The sequence below is a fragment of the Ranitomeya imitator genome, chromosome 3 (assembly GCF_032444005.1).
Source record: "Ranitomeya imitator isolate aRanImi1 chromosome 3, aRanImi1.pri, whole genome shotgun sequence".
NCBI classification, from domain to species: Eukaryota; Metazoa; Chordata; class Amphibia; order Anura; family Dendrobatidae; genus Ranitomeya; species Ranitomeya imitator.
Window position 1 is genome coordinate 744040451 of NC_091284.1, and position 22383 is coordinate 744062833.

Here is a 22383-nt window from a genome sequence, read left to right on the forward strand (position 1 = left end):
CAATGAACACGCTGTTTTATGGCTGTATCTGATCAGGCAGGTAGCGGCAGAAAACAGGATCAGCTTTGCTAAATTCTCATTTTTCACGCATTCTTATTAAACACCTCTGCGTTGTGAAGAGCATCATTCAATATTGTGACACCCAGTATACGTTTGTTCCCGTCAATCACCCCGTCTCCTCTTCTGGGAGGGTTGTGGGAACAAGTTACAGCACTTATGACTGTAGAACACTGACACTTCTTAGTTTACTTTCTTTAGGTTGTGACCTCGCGTAGATTTACGAGCTCTCTGTATACTAATAATGCTGTGCCGTACGACCGATCGCCAACACATGAGCCCCAGCTGACCAGTGCAAATCTCGGAGATCTTACAGTGAGCATTGTTCGTTTTGCGATCGGCACTGGTGCGATATAACTCTACGTGGCAGATTTAATGCCATTCGTGTCCTGTGTAAAGCTGGATGATCGCCTTTGTTAGCGCTGTCGTTGCCATGAATAGCCAAGTGCAGCTTCTATCTTAGATTTGGTTTGTAAATATCAGTGCCGCCGGCTGTAACTGTGTCCCACCATTCATTGGATAGACAAATGTAAGTATGGCCAGATATCACATGCATATGCTAAGGGGCAGGCTGGTGGCCATTATCACTGTTGTTCAGTCTCAGAACCCTTCTCCCCTGTTAACAGGGTATTACAGTTGTGGCAAGTGATTATCTATCCACTGCACATGTGTGTGCTATTGGTTTGGATTCCTCTGCTAGGACTCCGTAATCACCAGAACAGGAGCTCTTGTATCCCCTCTTCTGCCCTGCATGTAGACACAGGAGGCGTTGAATGGTGTGGCAGGCTGTGCATGCACTAGTCTATAATTGTATTTTCAGCACTGTAGACTCTGGATGGATCTGCACGGCACATGTCACTCCATACAACTCCTCCTAGCCACAATCCATTGTGTGATCGCTGAGGGTCCTAGCAATGACTTGTCGATAGCTGATAACTTGCATAGACCGAAATACTCATTTAAGGGAAATCTGTCAGCAGGATCATCCTTCCTAAGCCGTCTACATGGGCATGTGGGTCAGAGGAGGCCGAATAAAATGGCGCTTAGATATGAGTGATCTGATGTCTTATTCCAGAGAAATTGTGTTTATGTAAATAAACTTTTAAGATCTATGGGCCGGGCATAGATCTCTCTGAGAATCTGCCTCCAGAGATTATTATTAGCGATGAGCGAGTATACTCGTTGCTCGGGTTTTCCTGAGCACGCTCGGGTGATCTCCAAGTATTTGTTAGCGTTCGAAGATTTAGTTTTCATCGCCTCAGCTGAATGATTTATGGCTGCTACACAGCTTGATTACATGTGGGGATTCCCTAGCAACCAGGCAACCCCCACATGTATTCAGCCTGTCTAGCAGCCGTAAATCATCCAGCTGCGTCAACAAAAACAAAATCTCCAAGCACTTACAAATACTCGGAGACCACCCGAGCGTGCTTGGGAAAACCGGAGCAACGAATACACTCACTCATCCCAAATTATTATAAATAAGAGGGGGCATTACCAGTGTGAGACATGTGAGGGTATGTTCACACTATGCGGTTTTTACCGCGGAACCGCCGCAAATTTTCCATGCAGGGTACAGTACAATGTTACCCTATGGAAAACAAAAACCGCTGTGCCCACATTGCGGAAAATCACGGAAAAAAACGCGCGGAATTGCTGCGGAAAAAAAGGAGCATGTCACTTCTTTGTGCAGAATCGCAGCGATTCTGCACCCATAGAAATGCATTGATCCGCTTACTTCCCGCATGGGGCTGTGCACACCATGCGGGAAGTAAGCGGATAATGTGCGGGTTATACCCGGGGTGGAGGAGAGGAGACTCTCCTCCAGGCCCCGGGAACCATATTTGAGTAAAAAAAAAAAGAATTAAAATAAAAAATAATGTTATACTCACCTCTGAAGTCTCAGCGCTGCACGCGGCCGTCTGGTCTCAGGATTGCTATGCGACCAGGACCTGCGGTGACGTTGCGGTCACATGACCGTGACGTCACGAAGGTCCTGGTCGCACAGCATCTTTGGAACCGGACCGCCGCCTGCAGCGCCGAGGAGATCGGGACGTCAGAGGGTGAGTATATCATCATGATTTTATTATTTTTAACATTACTATTGATGCTGCATATTGCTGCATATGCAGCATCAATAGTAGGGGTAAAATCCCGCAGCGGAACCCGCAGGACAAACGTGATAAATCTGCAGGGATAACCGCAGCGGGTTTGCCCTGCAGATTTATCAAATCCGCTGCGGGAAAACCCGCAGGGACTCGACGCAACGTGTGAACATGGCCTAATAGTTACCAGTGTGATGTATGATGGTTACCAGTATTTATTTACTAGCTGAAGAGTCCGGTGTTGCCTGGGCATAGTAACTAACTGTGGTTAGTTATAACAAATTATGATTATCCTCCATCCCATAGTCCCATGCCCATATACCCATCATACATAACCTCCATCCCATATACCCATCATACATAACCTCCATCCCATATACCCATCATACATCCCATAGTCCTGTGCCGATATACCCATCACACATCCTCCATCCCATAGTTCCATGCCCATATACCTATTATGACATCCTCTTCGCCGTGGCAACCATTCTGAAACCATTGCAACCTATTATGACATCATTGTCGCCATGGCAACCATATGACATCCTCTTTGCCATGGCAGCCTTTATATCATCGTCGCTATGGCAACCATTATGACATCATAGTACACACACACGTTTTTATATATATATATAGATTTATTTTACTCACTTATATAGCGCCATTAATTCCACAGCGCTTTACAGACATTATCGGCACTGGCCCCATTGGGGCTCACAATCTAAATTCCCTATCAGTATGTCTTTGGAATGTGGGAGGAAATCGGAATCCCCGGAGGAAACCCACGCAAACACGGGGAGAACATACACACTCCTTGCAGATGTTGTCCTTGGTGGGATTTGAACCCAGGACTCCAGCGCTGCAAGGCTGCAGTACTAACCACTGAGCCGCCGTGCTACAGTATGATGTGTAATGGCTGCTCCTTGCTCTCCTGATCTCACTGCAGAGCTGTGTGTGATGATACCTAACACATCTGCAGGTTCCTCTCAGCTTCCATCTCACAGGCAGCTCATGTGGCAATACAGCAGAGCTGTGAGAGCTGCAATACAGCAGAGCTGTGAGAGCTGCGGTACAGCAGAGCTGTGAGAGCTGCAGTACAGCAGAACTGAGAGCTGCAATACAGCAGAGCTATGAGAGCTGCGGTACAGCAGAGCTGTGAGAGCTGCGGTACAGCAGAGCTGTGAGAGCTGCGGTACAGCAGAGCTGTGAGAGCTGCATCTTTTATTATGAGACAAAGTTGTATAAGTTACATGTCTCATGTAATGATGGGTCCAGATTAGTCTTAAATCAATTACAGGACGCTGCTGAGGAACATTCGGTGACAGCCGGACACACATGACTAAAGTAATTTCAGTTTTCCCCCACTACATTCTTGGATTCTTATGAGTAGTGGCATACATTAGCTGAAGCAGTGTCTGCGGTACGTTTTACATTCTTTGTATGGGATTTGTAGGCCACTTGTCTTTCTTTTGGCTATACTAATGGAGATGTTGGTCATTGCTAAATAATTTTATCCTATTACTATCCGAATTATCACATTTTTGTACAATTCACGTCTTTTCTGTTCTTTATTATTGCTGTTTAGGATCGCTGGTGATAAGATGATGATGTGATCCTTGTAAATATAGAAAATACCTTGGATAATATTTTTTGTAGATATAAAGCTGGCCATACACGTTAGATGGCGGTCTGCTGAACAGCCGACTCTCCCGTTCTGCCGAGCTCTCCTGCTTTCTCCATGAAAAGCCTCCAAATTGCACGTCGGCCGCCGGTGGCTTATCTCACGAAGAACAATGCTAGCGGCAGTCCAAAATAGAGTATGTGCGGTCAACCTATCTTCCGTCCCTACCATCAGCCGGCCGGTGCCTCCTTACACAGTAGACCGTTGGCGAACCCGTAAATATCGGTGGTTTTGGACGACATTAGTCTTACGTGTATGGGGGCCTTCACTTGTCCATACATATGAAAATGGTGCAATCCCCTGCTAATGATAACCTGACCGTCTCCTGTCAGGGGGTCCCAGTGATCCGGCAGGTTGTATTCCTGCTCACGTGTACCCTCACTTATAGGGGGGTTTCCAGCTTTTTTTACCTCTCTAGCTCAGGGAAGGTTATAAATAATTGGAGGCAGAAGACCGGGATAAAGCAGGATATGCAGAACAGAACGAGTATCTTGGTTGCACCTTTCCCGCCACTTCTCACCGTTTGTGATGAAATCTGAGATCGGGATCTGACTTGGACGCACTTGCTGGGTGTGATGAGATGTCTGTGAGATAGAGTTTCCTATGGAATGTCTTTGGATGGTAACTCGCTGCGTCTGCTGCTGGGCTTCTGCACTGGAAGTGGGATTGCAAAATACATCTTCACAACCAGCAGGAAATACCAAGAGATATTTGATCCCTGACGTCTCTTGCATGATCTCTGCTTTGCTCTCCGTCCCAAAATTAAAAACTAGCGTGACATTTTGACAGTGAACTCGTCTAACTTGTCATAATTATCTGGAGGCTGAAAAGGGGTTTAGTTGGCACCAATATCATAGAGTAAAATGTGTTCATACAGCGCCAGCGCTATGACTGAAGAATGAATGTCATAATTTGTATAAATCCATTGGGTTCCATAGTAAATTCGCAGCTAATCTGTATATAATAAGTCTCTGAGCCATTTCTACTGCTGCTGAGCTGAAATACTCTGTGCTGCCGATTCTGTTTATGGTTGTGTGAATTAAGCATATGTGCATATGTATGAAGTGAGATAAAATAATGCCCATGGATTAAGGGAAGCTGTAATCAGAAAATACATGCCATCAATGCCCAGCAGTTTATGAACAACATAGCCCTCTTTAGTCCCGATCTTCTCCCTCCTGTCCAGACCCGGGCATTGTTATATAGTAGAAAAGATGCGCAGTCCGCGTTCTTGCACGGATGTCGGCTGAACTCGAGAATCCAAGGAGTTGGCAAGTAGCGCTGGGTATAGCGGTAAGTTACATTTCCACCCAGTCCGCGTCTTATTCAAACATCATTATGTCCAGAGAGCCAAGTGCGCTGTGCCGGGAATTTGACGGGCCTCAGAGGTACAGTATATGCCCACGGGTATTGATCCCATTTGTGCACTTTTGTTCTTTGACACTACTATCTTTATCAGCTCATTGCTTTGCACTATGACACTTTGAATAGTTTTTCCCATGCTGGTGGGAATTTTTTTTCCACATGTTTCACCTATATGAATATTATTAATATTTATCTTTTTCACTCTTTTACAAATTTTTTATTTTTATTTTTATATTTAGCTTTTATTTTGGAATTTTATAACTTTACCTGGATCATATAATATGATTGGTTGATTCATTTTTATATCTCCTGGTCCGTCATACCTATACATCAGCATAAAATAATCATTTTATCAACTTTTTATTATATTGTTTATCTGAGCACAGGCACTTGTTTTAATTTTTAATATTTAGTACTACGGTACTAATTGCTATCTGTATTAATACAAGCATTTCTATTTGAATTTATTTTGTGCTCCGATATATTTATTTTGGTCCTATGTCTTTGGGATATTCTCTTTAGTCTATATTGGGCGTGGATGATACTTCAAAAGACATACTGATAGGGAATTTAGATTGTGAGCCCCATCAGGGACAGCGATGATAATGTGTGCAACCTGTAAAGCGCTGCGGAATATGTTAGCGCTATATAAAAATAAAGATTATTATTATTATACTTTGCAAACAGGAGCCTATGCTGGGTTCAGCACAGCTATAATAATGGCAACTATCAGTGAAATAAGCCTGGATAGTTAGTACCCATTGGACTTTTCAGACCTTTTGGGGTAAAATGGCTGAAAAAAGTAAATACGGTAAATCCAATTTTATTTGTAATGTATCAAAATGGATATTTAGTGAAGTTGTGAGATATCATTATTACTAAATATGTGTTGCGTTCCTTACAAACTAATAAGCCTAATATTTGTAAAAGAATTTTTTTTTTTTTTTTACAAAATATCAAGTCACAGGAAAGAAAACACCATAAAATCAAATACAGAAAAAATAAAATAAAAAAAATACTAATATACTAAGAGGCACTAAAATGGCTAAAATATTCGCTCTGAACTCCCACAATCAGAAATGCATGCTTTGTTATTAAATGGGGAGAAGAAAACAAGCCACTTCCTGAAACCACAGTCTGAAGTGTTTTTTTTTTCTTTGTTTTTTCAGCATCTGGTCCTGCGGGGCGTAGGTGGGAAACTGTTGCACAATAGATAGCCATCAATGCTGCTAAAATTGTCAGGATCTAATTTATTTTGTCATCATATAAGAGTTGTCACCAATCCAATTCTCGCCTATCCAAGTTGTCCCCATAATGATGGTGCAGCCGTGCCCATGGTCGTGGTGGACCCGTGCCCATGGTCGGACACTGCACCACTTTTTCCAACTGGCCTGCCCCATAGACAATAAATGGATTGGTGATTCGGTGTAAGACCTCTTGCTCCATCTTAAAACTGGGATAAAAATTCCCCAATCTGCTGATCAGTGCGGACCCCAGGAGGTGGACATCCACGCATCATCAAGTTATCACCCATCCTTTGGACACCCCTTTAAGTCTTCCTACTTCTGTGTTTCATATATACGGACTACTTGGTACAGCAGTATGTGTTTTTGTGTCTTTGGCTATTAAAGGGGTTGTCTGGCCTTCTTCACTTCTGGTGATATTACGAGCCCACATACCTGATGAGAAGCACCCACCATTAGAGAGAATTGTGCAGGTGTCCTGTTCATTGTACCAGTACTCGTGCAGGTATGTGGGGTTTTAACGTCATCGGCACACTTCGCCTCCTATGCAAAAGTAAGCGGAGCAGTAATAGAAGAAGTCAACACGTGATTCTGGGAAAAATTCTCATTTAATTGAATTGGAAATTGCAAAAGTTTTGAATGTGACTCTCCAGAGGAAAAAATAGCAATGTTTGTCTGGAGGTGAGGCTGTACGGTCTTGCTTGTCTGGAGGTGAGGCTGTACTGTCTTTCCTGTCTGGAGGTGAGGCTGTGCTGTCTTGCTTGTCTGGAGGTGAGGCTGTACTGTCTTGCTTATCTGGAGGTGAGGCTGTACTGTCTTGCCTGTCTGGAGGTGAGGCCGTACTGTCTTGCTTGTCTGAAGGAGAGGCCGTACTGTCTTGCTTGTCTAGAGGTGAGGCTGTGCTGTCTTGCTTGTCTGGAGGTGAGGCTGTACTGTCTTGCTTATCTGGAGGTGAGGCTGTACTGTCTTGCCTGTCTGGAGGTGAGGCCGTACTGTCTTGCTTGTCTGAAGGAGAGGCCGTACTGTCTTGCTTGTCTAGAGGTGAGGCCGTGCTGTCTTGCTTGTCTGGAGGTGAGGCTGTACTGTCTTGCTTGTCTGGAGGTGAGGCTGTGCTGTCTTGCTTGTCTGGAGGTGAGGCTGTGCTGTCTTGTCTGGAGGTGAGGCTGTGCTGTCTTGCTTGTCTGGAGGTGAGGCTGTACTGTCTTGTCTGGAGGTGAGGCTGTACTGTCTTGTCTGGAGGTGAGGCTGTGCTGTCTTGCTTGTCTGGAGGTGAGGCTGTGCTGTCTTGCTTCAACCAACGCAAAAAGGAAACTAGTATAAAGTGCCAGTATACCATAAAAATATATTTTATTAAATAATAAAGAGTAAAAGTAACAAGATTTACAAGGATAAACCGCTAAGAAGCAGGGACAGCTCTCCTGACGAAGAAGCGAAACGTGCGTTGGGGCGGCGGGGACGCCACACACTGAGACTTCATTTCCATGTAAGTGCCGCCTGTTAGCGTTCACCTATTATTGTCCTATTACATTGTCACTACTGGTAGTCATAGGGCGTTATGCCTATACACTGTGTACTTTAAGGACTTGGGCTTTTTGGTTAGTCTATGCAGGCATTAGTGTGGAATATTATTGATTTATAAATGAGTGGCTGTCCCTGCTTCTTAGCGGTTTATCCTTGTAAAACTTGTTACTTTTACTCTTTATTATTTAATAAAATATATTTTTATGGTATACTGGCACTTTATACTAGTTTCCTTTTTGCGTTGGTTGATATAATATTCAGTTATTGTGCCCTGGATTTATATATGGGTTTAGTGGTGTAGCTGTGCTGTCTTGCTTGTCTGGAGGTGAGACTGTGCTGTCTTGCTTGTCTGGAGGTGAGGCTGTGCTGTCTTGCTTGTCTGGAGGTGAGGCTGTGCTGTATTGCTTGTCTGGAGGTGAGGCTGTGCTGTCTTGCTTGTATGGAGGTGAGGCTGTGCTGTCTTGCTTGTCTGGAGGTGAGGCTGTGCTGTCTTGCTTGTATGGAGGTGAGGCTGTACTGTCTTTCTTGTCTGGAGGTGAGGCTGTACTGTCTTTCTTGTCTGGAGGTGAGGCTGTGCTGTCTTGCATGTCTGGAGGTGACGCTGTGCTGTCTTGTCTGGAGTTGAGGCTGTGCTGTTTTGTCTGGAGGTGAGGCTGTACTGTCTTGTCTGGAGGTGAGGCTGTGCTGTCTTGTCTGGAGGTGAGGCTGTGCTGTTTTGCTTATGGCAATTCTGGAACTTTACAAAGACACAGTAGATGACCAATGAACTATGAAAGAGTAGAGACTGTGTAATGAGTGTAATGAAATTACCGATGAGAAAAGAGTCATTTTTTATGGTGTCTCTTTAATTATCTCTTTTGATTCACAATTATGCACCCTTGCTACTAAGGACTAGAGGTCACATCACTGGTCTAGATGAAAAGCTCAGCGTTTGTCTGGCTGTAGCATCCTTCTAACTGCTGGTAAAGGGCTCGGAAGTCTTCTTGTAATTTCAGGAAAACCTAAGGAAGACGGTCATTATAAAATGGAAATATAATTTGACCAAGTTTAAATGCCAAAGTCTAGACACGTAATTTCTCAGACTGTTCTCTTCTTGCGGAATATCATGGATCAAAACCTTCGTGCGCCTTGTTCTGTGCTCTCGCTGTAATTCTAGATCCATGTGCAATTTACATGATTTTCCCCGAATTTGTAGGTTATTCCAGTAATTGTAACATCGTATGTCTGTTAGTCACCTGTACAGTATAGGACTAATTCCAAATAAGCTTGCCTTCTACCTGATGGATAGAGAACTTCTTTGACAAGATATTCGTTCGGTATTCACACTCCACTTCTAAAGCCAAAGCCATACCTGACCCTACTGCAATAGTAGTGTGAATGCAGCTCCCTCCTTGGGTTCAGGTGCCTTGGTTCTGCACAGAGATCATGTGCTCTTTGAAGGGAACCAGATGTCCAGAACGTTTTGGAGGAATATATATAACTAGATGGTGGCCGGATTCTAACGCATCGGGTATTCTAGAATATGCATGTCCACCTAGTATATTGCCCAGCCACGTAGTATATTGCCCAGCCACGTAGTATATTGCCCAGCCACGTAGTATAGTGCCCAGCCACGTAGTATATTGCCCAGCCACGTGGTATATTGCCCAGTCACGTGGTATATTGCCCAGCCACGCAGTATATTTCCCAGCGACGTAGTGTATTGCACAGCCCACGTAGTATATTGCCCAGTCACGTAGTATATTGCCCAGCCACGTAGTATTTTGCCCAGTTACGTAGTATACAGCACAGAGCCACGTAGTATATTGCACAGCCTACGTAGTATATTGCCCAGCCTTGTAGTATATTGCCCAGTGACGTAGTATATTGCCCAGCCACGTATGTCACAGGTTAAAAAATAAACATATACTCACCTTCCGATCCGAGGGCCCCTTGTAGTTCTGTCGCCAGCTTCCAGTCCCAGGGTGTGATGACGTCGCGGTCACATGACCGTGACGTCATGGCAGGTCCTTCTCGCGTAGGCGCGTATGACCTGTGATGACGTTGCGGTCACAACATGACCGTGACGTTATGGAAGGTCCTTCTCGTGCAGGTCCTGTGATGACATCGCGGTCACATGACTGTGACGTTATGGAAGGTCCTTCTCTCGCAGGCGCGCAGGACCTGTGATGACGTCGCAGTCACATGACCGTGACATCATGGAAGGTCCTTGTCGCATACCATCCTTAGCATCGGAACGTCGTGAAGAGCGGGAAAGGCGCCGGAGGGTGAGTATATGGTGATTTTTTAATTTTTTTAAAATTATTTTTAACATTAGATGTTTTTACTATTGACGCTGCATAGGCAGCATCAATAGTAAAAACTTGGTCACACAGGGTTAATAGCGGTGGTAACGGAGTGAGTTACCCGCGGCATAACGCGGTCCGTTACCGTCGGCATTAACCCTGTGTGAGCGGTGACCGGAGGGGAGTATGGAGCGGGCGCTGACTGCGGGGAGTAAGGAGCGGCCACTTTCTTCCGGACTGTGCCTGTCGCTGATTGGTCGTGGCTGTTTTGCCGCGACCAATCAGCGACTTGGATTTCCATGACAGACAGGCCGCGACCAATGAATATCCGTGACAGACAGACGGAAGTGACCCTTAGACAATTATATAGTAGATGCTGCAACACCCGATAGATTACATTTTCCTATCCAGTTCCATTGCTTGCATCAGAGCATTCTGTGAATATTTGTGGGGGGAATCTTTTTGAGATACATATATAGTATTAGATCTGTGGTCTCCCTGTATGATTTATGGCCGTTTTTCCACTTCTACTTGTGTTATTTCTTGAATAGATGGCTAAAATGCTTCTGTCTCGTTTACTATTGTCAGACATGCCACCTACTCTTTGGGATCTAGAGCTGGCGAAGGAGATTGCCTTCATCTTTGAGCATCCTCCGAGGAATGGATTTGAAGAGATGATACAATGGACAAAAGAAGGAAAACTGTGGAGTTTTCCCATTGACAATGAAGCCGGTAAGCTAACATCAGGGCATGATTATAATTGCTGTCTGGATTACCATATCCGCTGTCTATACAGGTCAATAAAGAAGGGACCCCGCTGCTGAATCCGGTGCCCCTGCTCCAATGTTTCCAGCTATGATGTCACATTGATACGTGAGACTATTGCACCCAAGTACTGATTTAGGTGATTCTCTACAGCAATCATGCGCGATGACGTGACTGGGACGTAACCCCTTCACGACGTTTGCTGTATATGTATGCCGGATGTCAAGCACGTGTGGAGCTGTACCTTAACACTGCCGGCTCCTGCTCCAGTATTAAAGCAGCATTTAAGTGTCGTGATCCGGCGTCCATTCTATTGCTCATGACTGCCTCATTCCTTGCTATGTGATCGTGAGCTGCCAATAGATTGCAGTGGAAGTCGGGGTCACTGCAGAAGGCTGCCATTGGCGCGATCTTTGTACTCTTATTTTCACCATTTACTGCAATACTGTCATTTTGTTGCACATAATACTTAAAAGATAAAGGAATAGGAAAAAGTTTTAAAGGTATTCAAAAACCAAACAGAAAAACTCTAAAAGGAACCTGTCATGTCCCAAAGCGCTATTAACCTGCTTATTTGGGGTTCATTGGCAGGTTAATAGCATTCTAAAGCCATGTAGCTGCCACGCCAAAAGCTTGACTTCTGGGAGGTAATCAGATTTATTCCTCCCGGCCGTCTCGGCTTTCGGTCATAGAGGAGCGGCCATCGCAGCATTAAGTCACCAATCAGTACATAGTGAGTGGCAGCTGTAACCGTGCCCCAGCACTGACTGACAGCCGGCTCAGCATTGACTCTTTATTCACTCTCCCCTGGGCCCATTGCTGAGTGAGTCTCGGCCGCTGCTCCCAGTGTATTATCTGGAGTGCTGATGGTATGTCGAAATAATGCAACCAATGGATGAGCTGAGAGTCTCGTGTCATCAACTAGGACAGAACCAGTGATTGGCTGCAGCGACGTGACTTCAGCGCTGCAGACACTGGGAACAGCGGGCAAGACTCCGATGATGGACCATGGTAGGGTGAGTAAGGGACAATTTATTTACAAATTAGAAAAATTTATACTGGGAAACAGGGTTTTTTCTAAAACTGGAAAAGCCCTTTAAGGGGTTAAACAAAGGTGAAACCACAGATTCGACCTATGAAATCTGATCTGCACCTATAATCTATTCGTGCAACATCAGTAAATAGCATTGACCCCCAGCTCGCGTGTAAAACTGTATTTTTTAAATGAAGTGGCCTTGGTGACGAATCTCGGCCTTGGGATAGTAGACATCGGCTTTGTCGCTTGTTACAACTGATGAAGTGAGTCCTAATCTGCGAGGCTGGCAGTCCGCGCATTCCCAGGCTGCTACCATACACCAGTGCCCTGCACCCCATTATGCTGCTGTGCAGACGGTTACTGAAGAAAAGATCCGTATGGCTACAAATTGTAAAGGAGCCAACAATCATCAGGAATGTGTGTGGCTGTTAATTACATCCATTCTCTCGGAGCAGCAGGGATCGTTCGGGGTATAAAGCTGGTTCTAGGTCAGTGGTCCACATCCAATTACCAACATGTCAGAAGGCTCATTTGCAGGCTGTGCCAATTGGTTCTCGAGGGCCCGGAGAAAAGCAGAGCCTGGGGAGCCTCTTAGCAGGAGACAGCGCGGCAAACAAGAGAGGATAATATGACATGAAAGTTCCCGGCAAGTGACAACAATACGATAAATTAAAGTAGCAAGAATTATTTGTGGAAGGAAAAGCATTGAAAGCCAATGAATGCTCTCTTACCGTCTATGGGAAAGGAAAATCTGTCCACTACCGGAGCTGTCATCCATTCCGGTGTCTGATTGCGAGTTTTCCACCGTACCGGCCGTGTACACAGAAGTGTTGGGAAAGCCACTTCTTGCTGCATTTACAACTTACTGCCTGACCAAACCCATTATCCTTCTGTCATTACATTACTGTAATCCTGGTTCGGGGTTACTATTTATTGTACATATAAACCAACATTTTTTTTTTGTGGTGGGTGAAAAAGGTGATCCTAGATTCTTTGTGCCATTTTAATCCCTTTGTTTTTCCTTTCTTTTGCCCATTTGCTTTTTCTGTTCTCTTTCCCAAGAGCCATAACATTTTTTTTTCCTATCGACATATCTTTAATGAGGACTTGTTTTTTTGTAAGAGAGTTTTTTGTTTTGTTTTGAGTGATACTATTGATTTTTACCATAGAATATACTGAAAGAAAAAAAACACAGGAAAATTGTTGTGGGGGGTTGGGACAATTCTGCCATTGCATTTGGGGTATTGTCTTTACGGCATTCGTTGTGCCGTAAAAATGAAATGGCTACATGATTTGGGGTTAGTAGTGTTACAGCTACAGCAAATTTGTAGGTTCTTTTTATATGTTTTAGTAGTTACAATATTCATAGTTACATAGGTTGAAAAAAGACGTCAGTCCGTTTCATCCTTTCTCCACCAATTGTTCACTAAATTAACCCATTTCTGACAACAAACAAGACCTCACATGACTCTGTGGGAAAAATTATAGCTCTCAAAATATGGTGATGCAAAAACCATTTTTTGCAATACAAAACGTCTTTTAGTGTGTGACAGTAGACAAACCAAAAAGCCCGTTATAAATCTATCATCGCTGTAATTGCACTGACCCGAAGAATAAAGTTACCTAATCACTTACACCGCACGAGGAACGGTATAAAACATAAATAAAACCACATTCTGCATCCCAAAAATCGCACTAAGGCTCAGGACACATTTATCCTGCTTTCTGCGCGGAGTGCTTGCATCGGGGTTTTCGTGTAAATTTCTGAAATACATGATTCAGATGGAACCTCTGGCTGAAGATACCCTATTATAAGGCAGATGGAGGCACACTGACCTGTGATCTGGCGGTGTCTTTTTAGGATTGCACTTTTTTTTAATAAAAGGACACCGCTGAACAGAGGTCAGACTGTGTCCAGAGTAGAGATGAGAGAATTTGCTCGGGTTCCCCCTTATTCGGCAATCTACAGGGGAAACCCGGCTTCCTGGATCGCACCGGCCGATCAGCTGATCGTCGCTGCAGTTCCATGTGTCGTGGCTGTGTCACAGTCATGACACATGCATGGAGAACCCAACAAACAGGCTCTCCATGCATGTGTCATTACTGTGACACATGCAGCTGTGGCACCGATCAGCTGATCGGCCAGCGCGATCCAGGAAGCCGGGTTCCTCCTGTAGATTGTCGAATAAGAGGGAACCTGAGCACATTTGCTCATCTCTAGTTCACAGTAACTCTGCTACAGATGGATCTGGATAAGTTGGAAACTTGGGCTGAAAGGTGGCAGATGAGGTTTAACAATTATAAATGTAAGGTTATACACATGGGAAGAAGGAATCAATATCGCCATTACACACTGAACGGGAAACCACTGGGTAAATCTGACAGGGAGAAGGACTTGGGGATCCTAGTTAATGATAAACTTACCTGGAGCAGCCAGTTCCAGGCATCAGCTGCCAAGGCGAACCGAATCATGGGGTGCATTAACAGAGGTCTGGATACACATGATGAGAGCATTATACTGCCTCTGTACAAATCCCTAGTTAGACCGCACATGGAGTACTGTGTCCAGTTTTGGGCACCGGTGCTCAGGAAGGATATAATGGAACTAGAGAGAGTACAAAGGAGGGCAACAAAATTAATAAAGGGGATGGGAGAACTACAATACCCAGATAGATTAGCGAAATTAGGATTATTTAGTCTAGAAAAAAGACGACTGAGGGGCGATCTAGTAACCATGTGTAAGTATATAAGGGGACAATACAAATATCTCGCTGAGGATCTGTTTATACCAAGGAAGGTGACGGGCACAAGGGGGCATTCTTTGCGTCTGGAGGATAGAAGGTTTTTCCACCAACATAGAAGAGGATTCTTTACTGTTAGGGCGGTGAGAATCTGGAATTGCTTGCCTGAGGAGGTGGTGATGGCGAACTCAGTCGAGGGGTTGAAGAGAGGCCTGGATGTCTTCCTGGAGCAGAACAATATTGTATCATACAATTATTAGGTTCTGTAGAAGGACGTAGATCTGGGGATTTATTATGATGGAATATAGGCTGAACTGGATGGACAAATGTCTTTTTTCGGCCTTACTAACTATGTTACTATGTTAACTATGTTACTATGCTGCCTCATTAAAGTGACTAGATCCCTTTGGGGGTTTCATCTGAATCGCGTCTCTAAGAGATTTAGATGGAAACCCCAAATTACATGGTCAGCGCAGAATGCTGGATAACTGTGATCCAAAATTTTATGTAAAATGTTCCCAATAAGAGCTTCAACTAAATCCACAAAAAAAGCAAGCCCTGGCCCAGGTCCGTTAATGGAAATATACTGGAGTTCCACATTACTGGTAGTACAAAGGCTCTGGAAAAGTAATATGGCTCCTCACCTGCCAAAAGAAATTCAGCAAATTCTCCACTCTCAAATCCAAATTCCACCCTCACTTATGAGCCCCACATTGTACCTAAACAAATATATTGCGTCCATGTTTGGAATTTCTGAAGCGATGAGAGCCCACCTAACTTGCGGGTGCATGCCTCCAGAAGCACGGGCTGAGCTTAGCGTACTGGTGACTGCAACATAATGGTCACTACAATGGCAGTTTGCAATTTTCACTTGGCAACATTCATTGCTGCTTGTCTCTGGAAAATACCCATGGAGTCAAAATAGTCACTACACCTGTAGATAAGTTCCCCAAGGGGTATAGTTTCCCAAATGGAGTCACTTGAGGGGGGATTCTGCTCTTCTAGCAATTGGGGACTCTGTATATGGAGTCTGCAAACTGTTGTAGGAAAGTCTGTGCACCAAGAGGCAAATAGCACTAGATTGCTCCCGAGTCTCTCCATATGGCTAAGTAGTACTGTACAGCCACATATGGGGGATTGGGGTATTCTCACGTTCAGTAGAAATTGTGGGACAAATTTTGGTGCCATTTTTACCCACTTCTTGGGTGAAAATGTAAAATCTGGGGCTAAAACAAAATTTTGGTAGTAAAAATGTACACTTATGAAAAAAATAAAGGGAACACTTAAACAACAGAAAATAACTCCAAGTAAATCAAACTTCTGTGAAATCAAACTGTCCACTTAGGAAGCAGCACTGATTGACAACCAATTTCACATGCTGTTGTGCAAACGGAATAGACAAAAGATGGAAATTATTGGAAATTATCGAGACACACTCAATAAAGGAGTGGTTCTGCAGGTGGGGACCACAGACCACATCTCCGTACCAATGCTTTCTGGCTGATGATTTGGTCACTTTTGAATGTTAGTTGTGCTTTTACACTTGTGGTAGCATGAGACGGACTCTACAACCCACATAAGTGGCTCAGGTAGTGCAGCTCATCCAGGATGGCACATCAATGCGAACTGTGGCAAGAAGGTTTGTTGTGTCTGTCAACGTAGTGTCTAGAGGCTGGAGGCGCTACCAGGAGGCAGGTCAGTTTACCAGGAGACGTGAAGGGGGCCGTAGGAGGGCAACATCCCAGCAGCAGGACTGCTACCTCAGCCTTTGTGCAAGAAGGAACTGGAGGAGCACTGCCGGAGCCCTGCAAAATGACCTCCAGCAGGCCACAAATGTGCATGTGTCTGCACAAACGGTTAGAAACCAACTCCATGAGGATGGTCTGAGTGCCCAACGTCCACAGATGGGGGTTGTGCTCAAAGCCAACACCATGCAGGACGCTTGGCATTTGCCACAGGACACCAGGATTGGCAAATTCGCCACTGGCATCCTGTGCTCTTCACAGATGAAAGCAGGTTCACACTGAGCAGATGTGACAGTGTCTGGAGACGACATGGAGAGTGATCTGCTGTCTGCAACATCCTTCAGCATGACTGGTTTGGCAGTGGGTCAGTAATGTTTTGGGATGGCATTTCTTTGGAGGGCCGCACAGCCCTCCATGTTGCTCGGCAAAGGTAGCATGACTGCCATTAGGTACCGAGATGAGATCCTCAGACTCCTTGTGAGACCATATGCTGGTGCTGTTGGCCCTGGGTTCCTGCTAATGCAGGACAATTCCAGACCTCATGTGCCTGGAGTGTGTCACCATTTCCTGCAAGATGAAGGCATTAAAGCTATGGACTGGCCCGCCCATTTCCCAGACCTCAATCAGATTGAACACATCTGGGACATCATGTCTCGCACCATCCACCAACGTCACGTTGCACCACAGACTGTCCAGGAGTTGGCGGATGCTTTAGTCTAGGTCTGGGAGGAGATCCCTCAGGAGACCATCTGCCACCTCATCAGGAGCATGCCCAGGCATTGTAGGGTGGTCATACAGGCACGTGGAGGCCACACACACTACTGAGCATCATTTCCTTGTCATGAGGCATTTCCACTGAAGATGGATCAGCCTGTAACTTCATTTTCCACTTTGATTTTGAGCATCATTCCTGCTCCAGACCTCCGTGGGATATTAGTTGTGATTTACGTTGATAATTTTTAGGTTTTATTGTTCTCAACACATTCCACTATGTAATGAATAAAGATTTACAACTGGAATTTTTAATTCAGTGATATCTAGGATCTGGGATTTTAGCGTTCCCTGTTTGTTTTTGAGCTGTGTGTGTGTGTGTGTATATATATATGTATATACATAATTTTTGTTTTCTTGTCCTTTTTTCAGAGAATATGAATGATAACACCAATACTTTTTCTCCAATCACAGTTAGTGGTTGGGTGAAGCCATAAGCCATTTATTGTCAAACTACTGTGTTTTCTCTTTTTAATCATAATGACAACCCAAAACATCCAAATGACCCTGATCAAAAGTACACATACCCCATTTCTTAATACCTTGTATTGCCCCTTCTAACATCAATGACAGCTTGAAGTCTTTTGTGGTAGTTGTGGATGAGGTTCTTTATTTTCTCATATTGTAAAGCTGCCTACTCTTCTTGGCAAAAAGCCTCTAGTTCCTGCAAATTCCTGGTCTGTCTTGCATGAACTGCGCGCTTGAGATATCCCTAGAGTGGCTCAATGATATTCATTGTAAGTTCCTTGGATATCTTTTGGTATCCCTTTCCTGTTTTATACAGTTCAACTACCTTTTCCCGTAGATCCGTTGACAAATCTTTTGCTTACCCCATGACTCACAATCCAGAAACGTCATTGGCTGGATGAAAGATGCAAGAGTCTGTCTGAATCCCAGAAGCTCACTCAGCTTTTATGCACATACCCTGATTACACGCAAACCGGATATTACCTTTAGTAGCCATTCAAACCCACTTGTGTCAACTTTGCTTGTTGTCAGGCCAAAATCACCAGGGTATGTGAACTTTTGATCAGGGTCATTTGAATGTTTTGAGTTGTCACTATGATTTAAAGAGAGAATCCACAGTAGTTTGACAATAAATGGCTGAACCAAACCAATATCCATGAGTGGAGAAAAAAGTTTTGGTGTTATCCTTCATCTTCTTTGAAAAAAGGCCAAGAAAGCAAAAAAAACTCTCTCTCTCTCTCTCTCTCTCTCTCTCTGTCTCTATATATTTCTATTACACACTGTTTTATTGCTTACTGAGGTTGGTGGCTGCTGTGAAGCAGGGTTCCAGGGTCGCTGCTGGAAGAGGCAGGAGTGGGGTGATGCTGAAGGCTGGGATGAGTGGGTGTTCCGATGTGCGGCACGCCGCTGTGGGGGTGTCCAATGCTTTTGCGGGGGTCTCCGGTGCGGCCGGGGCTCTGCTGACATTTTGTGAAAGGCTAGAGCCCCTGCAGTTACATGGTTTCCTGTGGTAGACTCCGGGAAAATGCACACCTGGGGGGTGGCGCATGCGCAGATGGAGATCTCGGCACCATGGAACTCCAGGGGCTCTGACCTTTCACAAAATGTCGGCAGAGACCCCCGCAGCAGCACCGGAGCCCCCCTCAGCCTGCAGCAACGGTACCGGTAAGTTATATCCACATTATAAGAGCACCCCCATTTTCCCTCCAAATTTGAGAAAAAAAGTGCGTCTTGTAATCCAGAAAAATACGGTATTTAATATATTTATCTTTAAAGGGAACCTGTCACCCCGTTTTTTGAGATTGAGCTATAAATACTGTTAAATAGGGCCTGCGCTGTGTGTTCCTATAGTGTATGTAGTGTACCCCGATTCCCTATGTATGCTGAGAAATAACTTACCAAAGTCGCCGTTTTCGCCTGTCAATCAGGCTGGTCAGGTCGGGAGGGCGTGGTGACATCGGTGGTTCTTCCTCAGCTTTACGTTGGTGGTGTAGTGGTGAAGACACAGCGCGCGATCTGCGCTGTAATCCCTTGCATCGGTGGGGGCGGCCATCTTCCTGGGGCCGCGCGTGCGCAGATCGAGTGCTCTGCTGCACGGGGCTTCAGGAAAATGGCCGCGGGATGCCGCGCGTGCGCATTAGAGATCGCGGCGGCCATTTTCCTGAAGCCCCGTGCAGCAGAGCACTCGATCTGCGCACGCGCGGCCCCAGGAAGATGGCCGCCCCCACCGATGCAAGGGATTACAGCGCAGATCGCGCGCTGTGTCTTCACCACTACACCACTACGCCACCAACGTAAAGCTGAGGAAGAACCACCGATGTCACCACGCCCTCCCGACCTGACCAGCCTGATTGACAGGCGAAAACGGCGACTTTGGTAAGTTATTTCTCAGCATACATAGGGAATCGGGGTACACTACATACACTATAGGAACACACAGCGCAGGCCCTATTTAACAGTATTTATAGCTCAATCTCAAAAAACGGGGTGACAGGTTCCCTTTAAAAAAGGACTTCAAGAAAATTTTTAGCTGTGAATGCTCTTATCATTAATGTTGTTCTGTTTCGTAAGAAGAGATAAAAAAAGGCATCATGGCCAATATCACTGCTTTGTTGCAGGATTTTCTTTAAAATATAGCTTTCCCCAGAATGTTCTGGTAATCCTTGGTGTTGGCAAGTGATCCATCAGAGCAGATCAGAAGAGCAGAAGTGTTTGTTGTGCTGACCCGAAGTGACCCAAATCGCTTTTACTTTTGACTTTGGGTGGAGTTACCTATTAATTCCGCTAACAATATTGTGAATTGTTTGGTGGAAGCACAGAGGAGAATAAAGGTGCTATTGAGGATGTAACAGATCTCATGCGGCTTGTGAGAAGCAGGTGATCCTCCTCCTCCTTCCTCTGTCATGTAAAGGCCCTCAAGGCACAAGTCATCATCGGGATTCTGTAAAAGCGGAATGAGAAACCTTATCACTGGTGGAATATAGAAGCCTCAATAGATGCTAAACAGCTTGGGTATTAATTAGAAACATTGTATCTTCTCAGTCAGGCTCATTACTCACTTGTGAGATATATATATATATATATATATATATATATATATATATATATATATATATATATATATATATATATATATATATTCACAAATGAGCTGTTTATTGGTTGTGTATTTTGCTTTAAATTTCATAATAAAAAATCAGGTCAAAGACAAACACTATACATGATCGCATAAGATGCCAACACCTAGCTATTTAATAAGTACAAATGCTCCAATATATTAGTATATACGGATAACTTTATAGTCCGTCATAAAAAGGCTCAACTATGTACAATTTCTGGCCAGAATGCTCCAATAAAAAAAAAACTATCAAAAATTAGCGAATTGAAGAGATGGTATTACCTGAATCCTTGAACACCCGTAGTATGACCCTTCTCCTACAAATAACAACAAATTGACGCACGTTTCATAAAGCGCTTTTTTTTGTAGTATACAAATTCTAAAAGTACAGGGCAGCAAATACTCTGTCCTGTTCTTGAAATGCCAACTTTAGACAGTCATGGTGATATAATTTCTCTTGCAGGTCTTGATGAGGAGCAGAAAGTAGAGTTCCACGAGCACATATTCCTGGAAAAGTATTTGGAAGACTTCCCAAAGCATGGTCCAATCAGACATTTTATGGAGCTGGTAATATGTGGCCTTTCCAAAAATCCGTACCTTACTGTCCAACAGAAGAAAGATCACATAGACTGGTTCCATGATTACTTTCATAAAAAAGAGGATCTTCTCAGAGAATGTGACGTTTACATTAACTGAAGTGGAGGTGCAGTTCCTGCTCTCCATTCGCAACCTTTTTTTTTTTTCTCACTCCTAGTTTTACACAACTGTGTATACTTGGACCCCGAGAAACTTTCCATCTCCAGCTAAATGGCAAATGAAGAACATTGCTTGTTTCATTAATAAAATATATTCTAGCATTTGTTTGTATGTATATCTTTAGAAAAGAGTATTTTCGGGCTTTCCAATTTAGTTGATGTCATACTGTTCTACAAGGTGAATACTACGCTACGTGGTTCAAGCTTGTTATAGATCAGCCGTATTTTATTTAATTGCAGCTTATTGTTCCTTTGATCAGCTTACACTCACACCCAACTCATCATGAACTGGAGAGAAACTCTGCTTATAAAGTTTACAATCCATAAGGAATGAAGGGTAGATCCAAGAGATTGGGAATTGAGTAAACCAATCGGTGCGTGCTCTTGGAAAAGCCGTTTAGGTAGATGTAGTTTAGGTAGATTGTGTGCAAATATGAGGATCCCCAAAGGATTTTGGGTAACAATGTAGTGCCCATGGTCAGAAAACAGAGCTTGCGTCCTAGGTCATGGGTCTTCCAGCAGGACAGGGACTCCAAACATTCTTCAAGAAGCCCCCAGAAATCGATGGGAAGAAAAGCGCTAGAGAGATCTGAAGTGGCCAGCAATGAGTCCTAATCTGAATCTCGCTGAACACCTGTGGAGAGATCTTAAAATTGCTGATGGAAGAAGGCGCCTTCATATATGAGAGACCTGGAGCAGTTTGCAAATGACGAGTGGTCCAAAACTCCAGTTGAGAGGTGTAAGAAGCTTGTTGATGGTTATAGGAAGCGATTCACTGCGGTCATTTATTCCAAAGAATGTGCAATCAAATATTAAGTTAAGGGTGCCAATTTTGTCACAGCTCTTTTTTTTTTTTTTTTTTTTTTTTTTTTGGGGGGGGGGGGGGGGGGGCAGAATCATGTCCAGTTTTCCATTTCTTCCCTCTTTTTTTTGTGGTGTTCCAATGCACAAAAGGAAATAAATGTGTAATAGTGATAGTTTTCTCGGAGAAATACTAGATTTTCTGGAACAGTTTCAAGCTGCAACCCATAATTAGGTGCTGGTTATGGGGGACTTTAACTACCCGGATATTAACTGGGAAACAGAAACATGTGAAACCCATAAAGGCAACAGGTTTCTGCTAATAACCAAGAAAAATTATCTTTCACAATTGGTGCAGAATCCAACCAGAGGAGCAGCACTTTTAGACCTAATACTATCTAATAGACCTGACAGAATAACAAATCT

General features: G+C 44.2%; 1 protein-coding gene across 1 annotated transcript in view; it reads left to right on the forward strand.

Annotated features, from left to right (window-relative positions):
* MRPS31 (mitochondrial ribosomal protein S31) overlaps positions 1–21258 on the forward strand; it is a 78902-nt gene extending 57644 nt beyond the window's left edge. The window contains exons 6-7 of the mRNA XM_069758911.1: positions 10847–10990; positions 20865–21258. Of these exons, the coding sequence (XP_069615012.1) occupies positions 10847–10990; positions 20865–21097 (377 nt within the window). The 3' untranslated portion in view covers positions 21098–21258. The remainder of the gene's footprint in view (positions 1–10846; positions 10991–20864) is intronic.
* The last annotated feature ends 1125 nt before the right edge of the window (positions 21259–22383 follow it).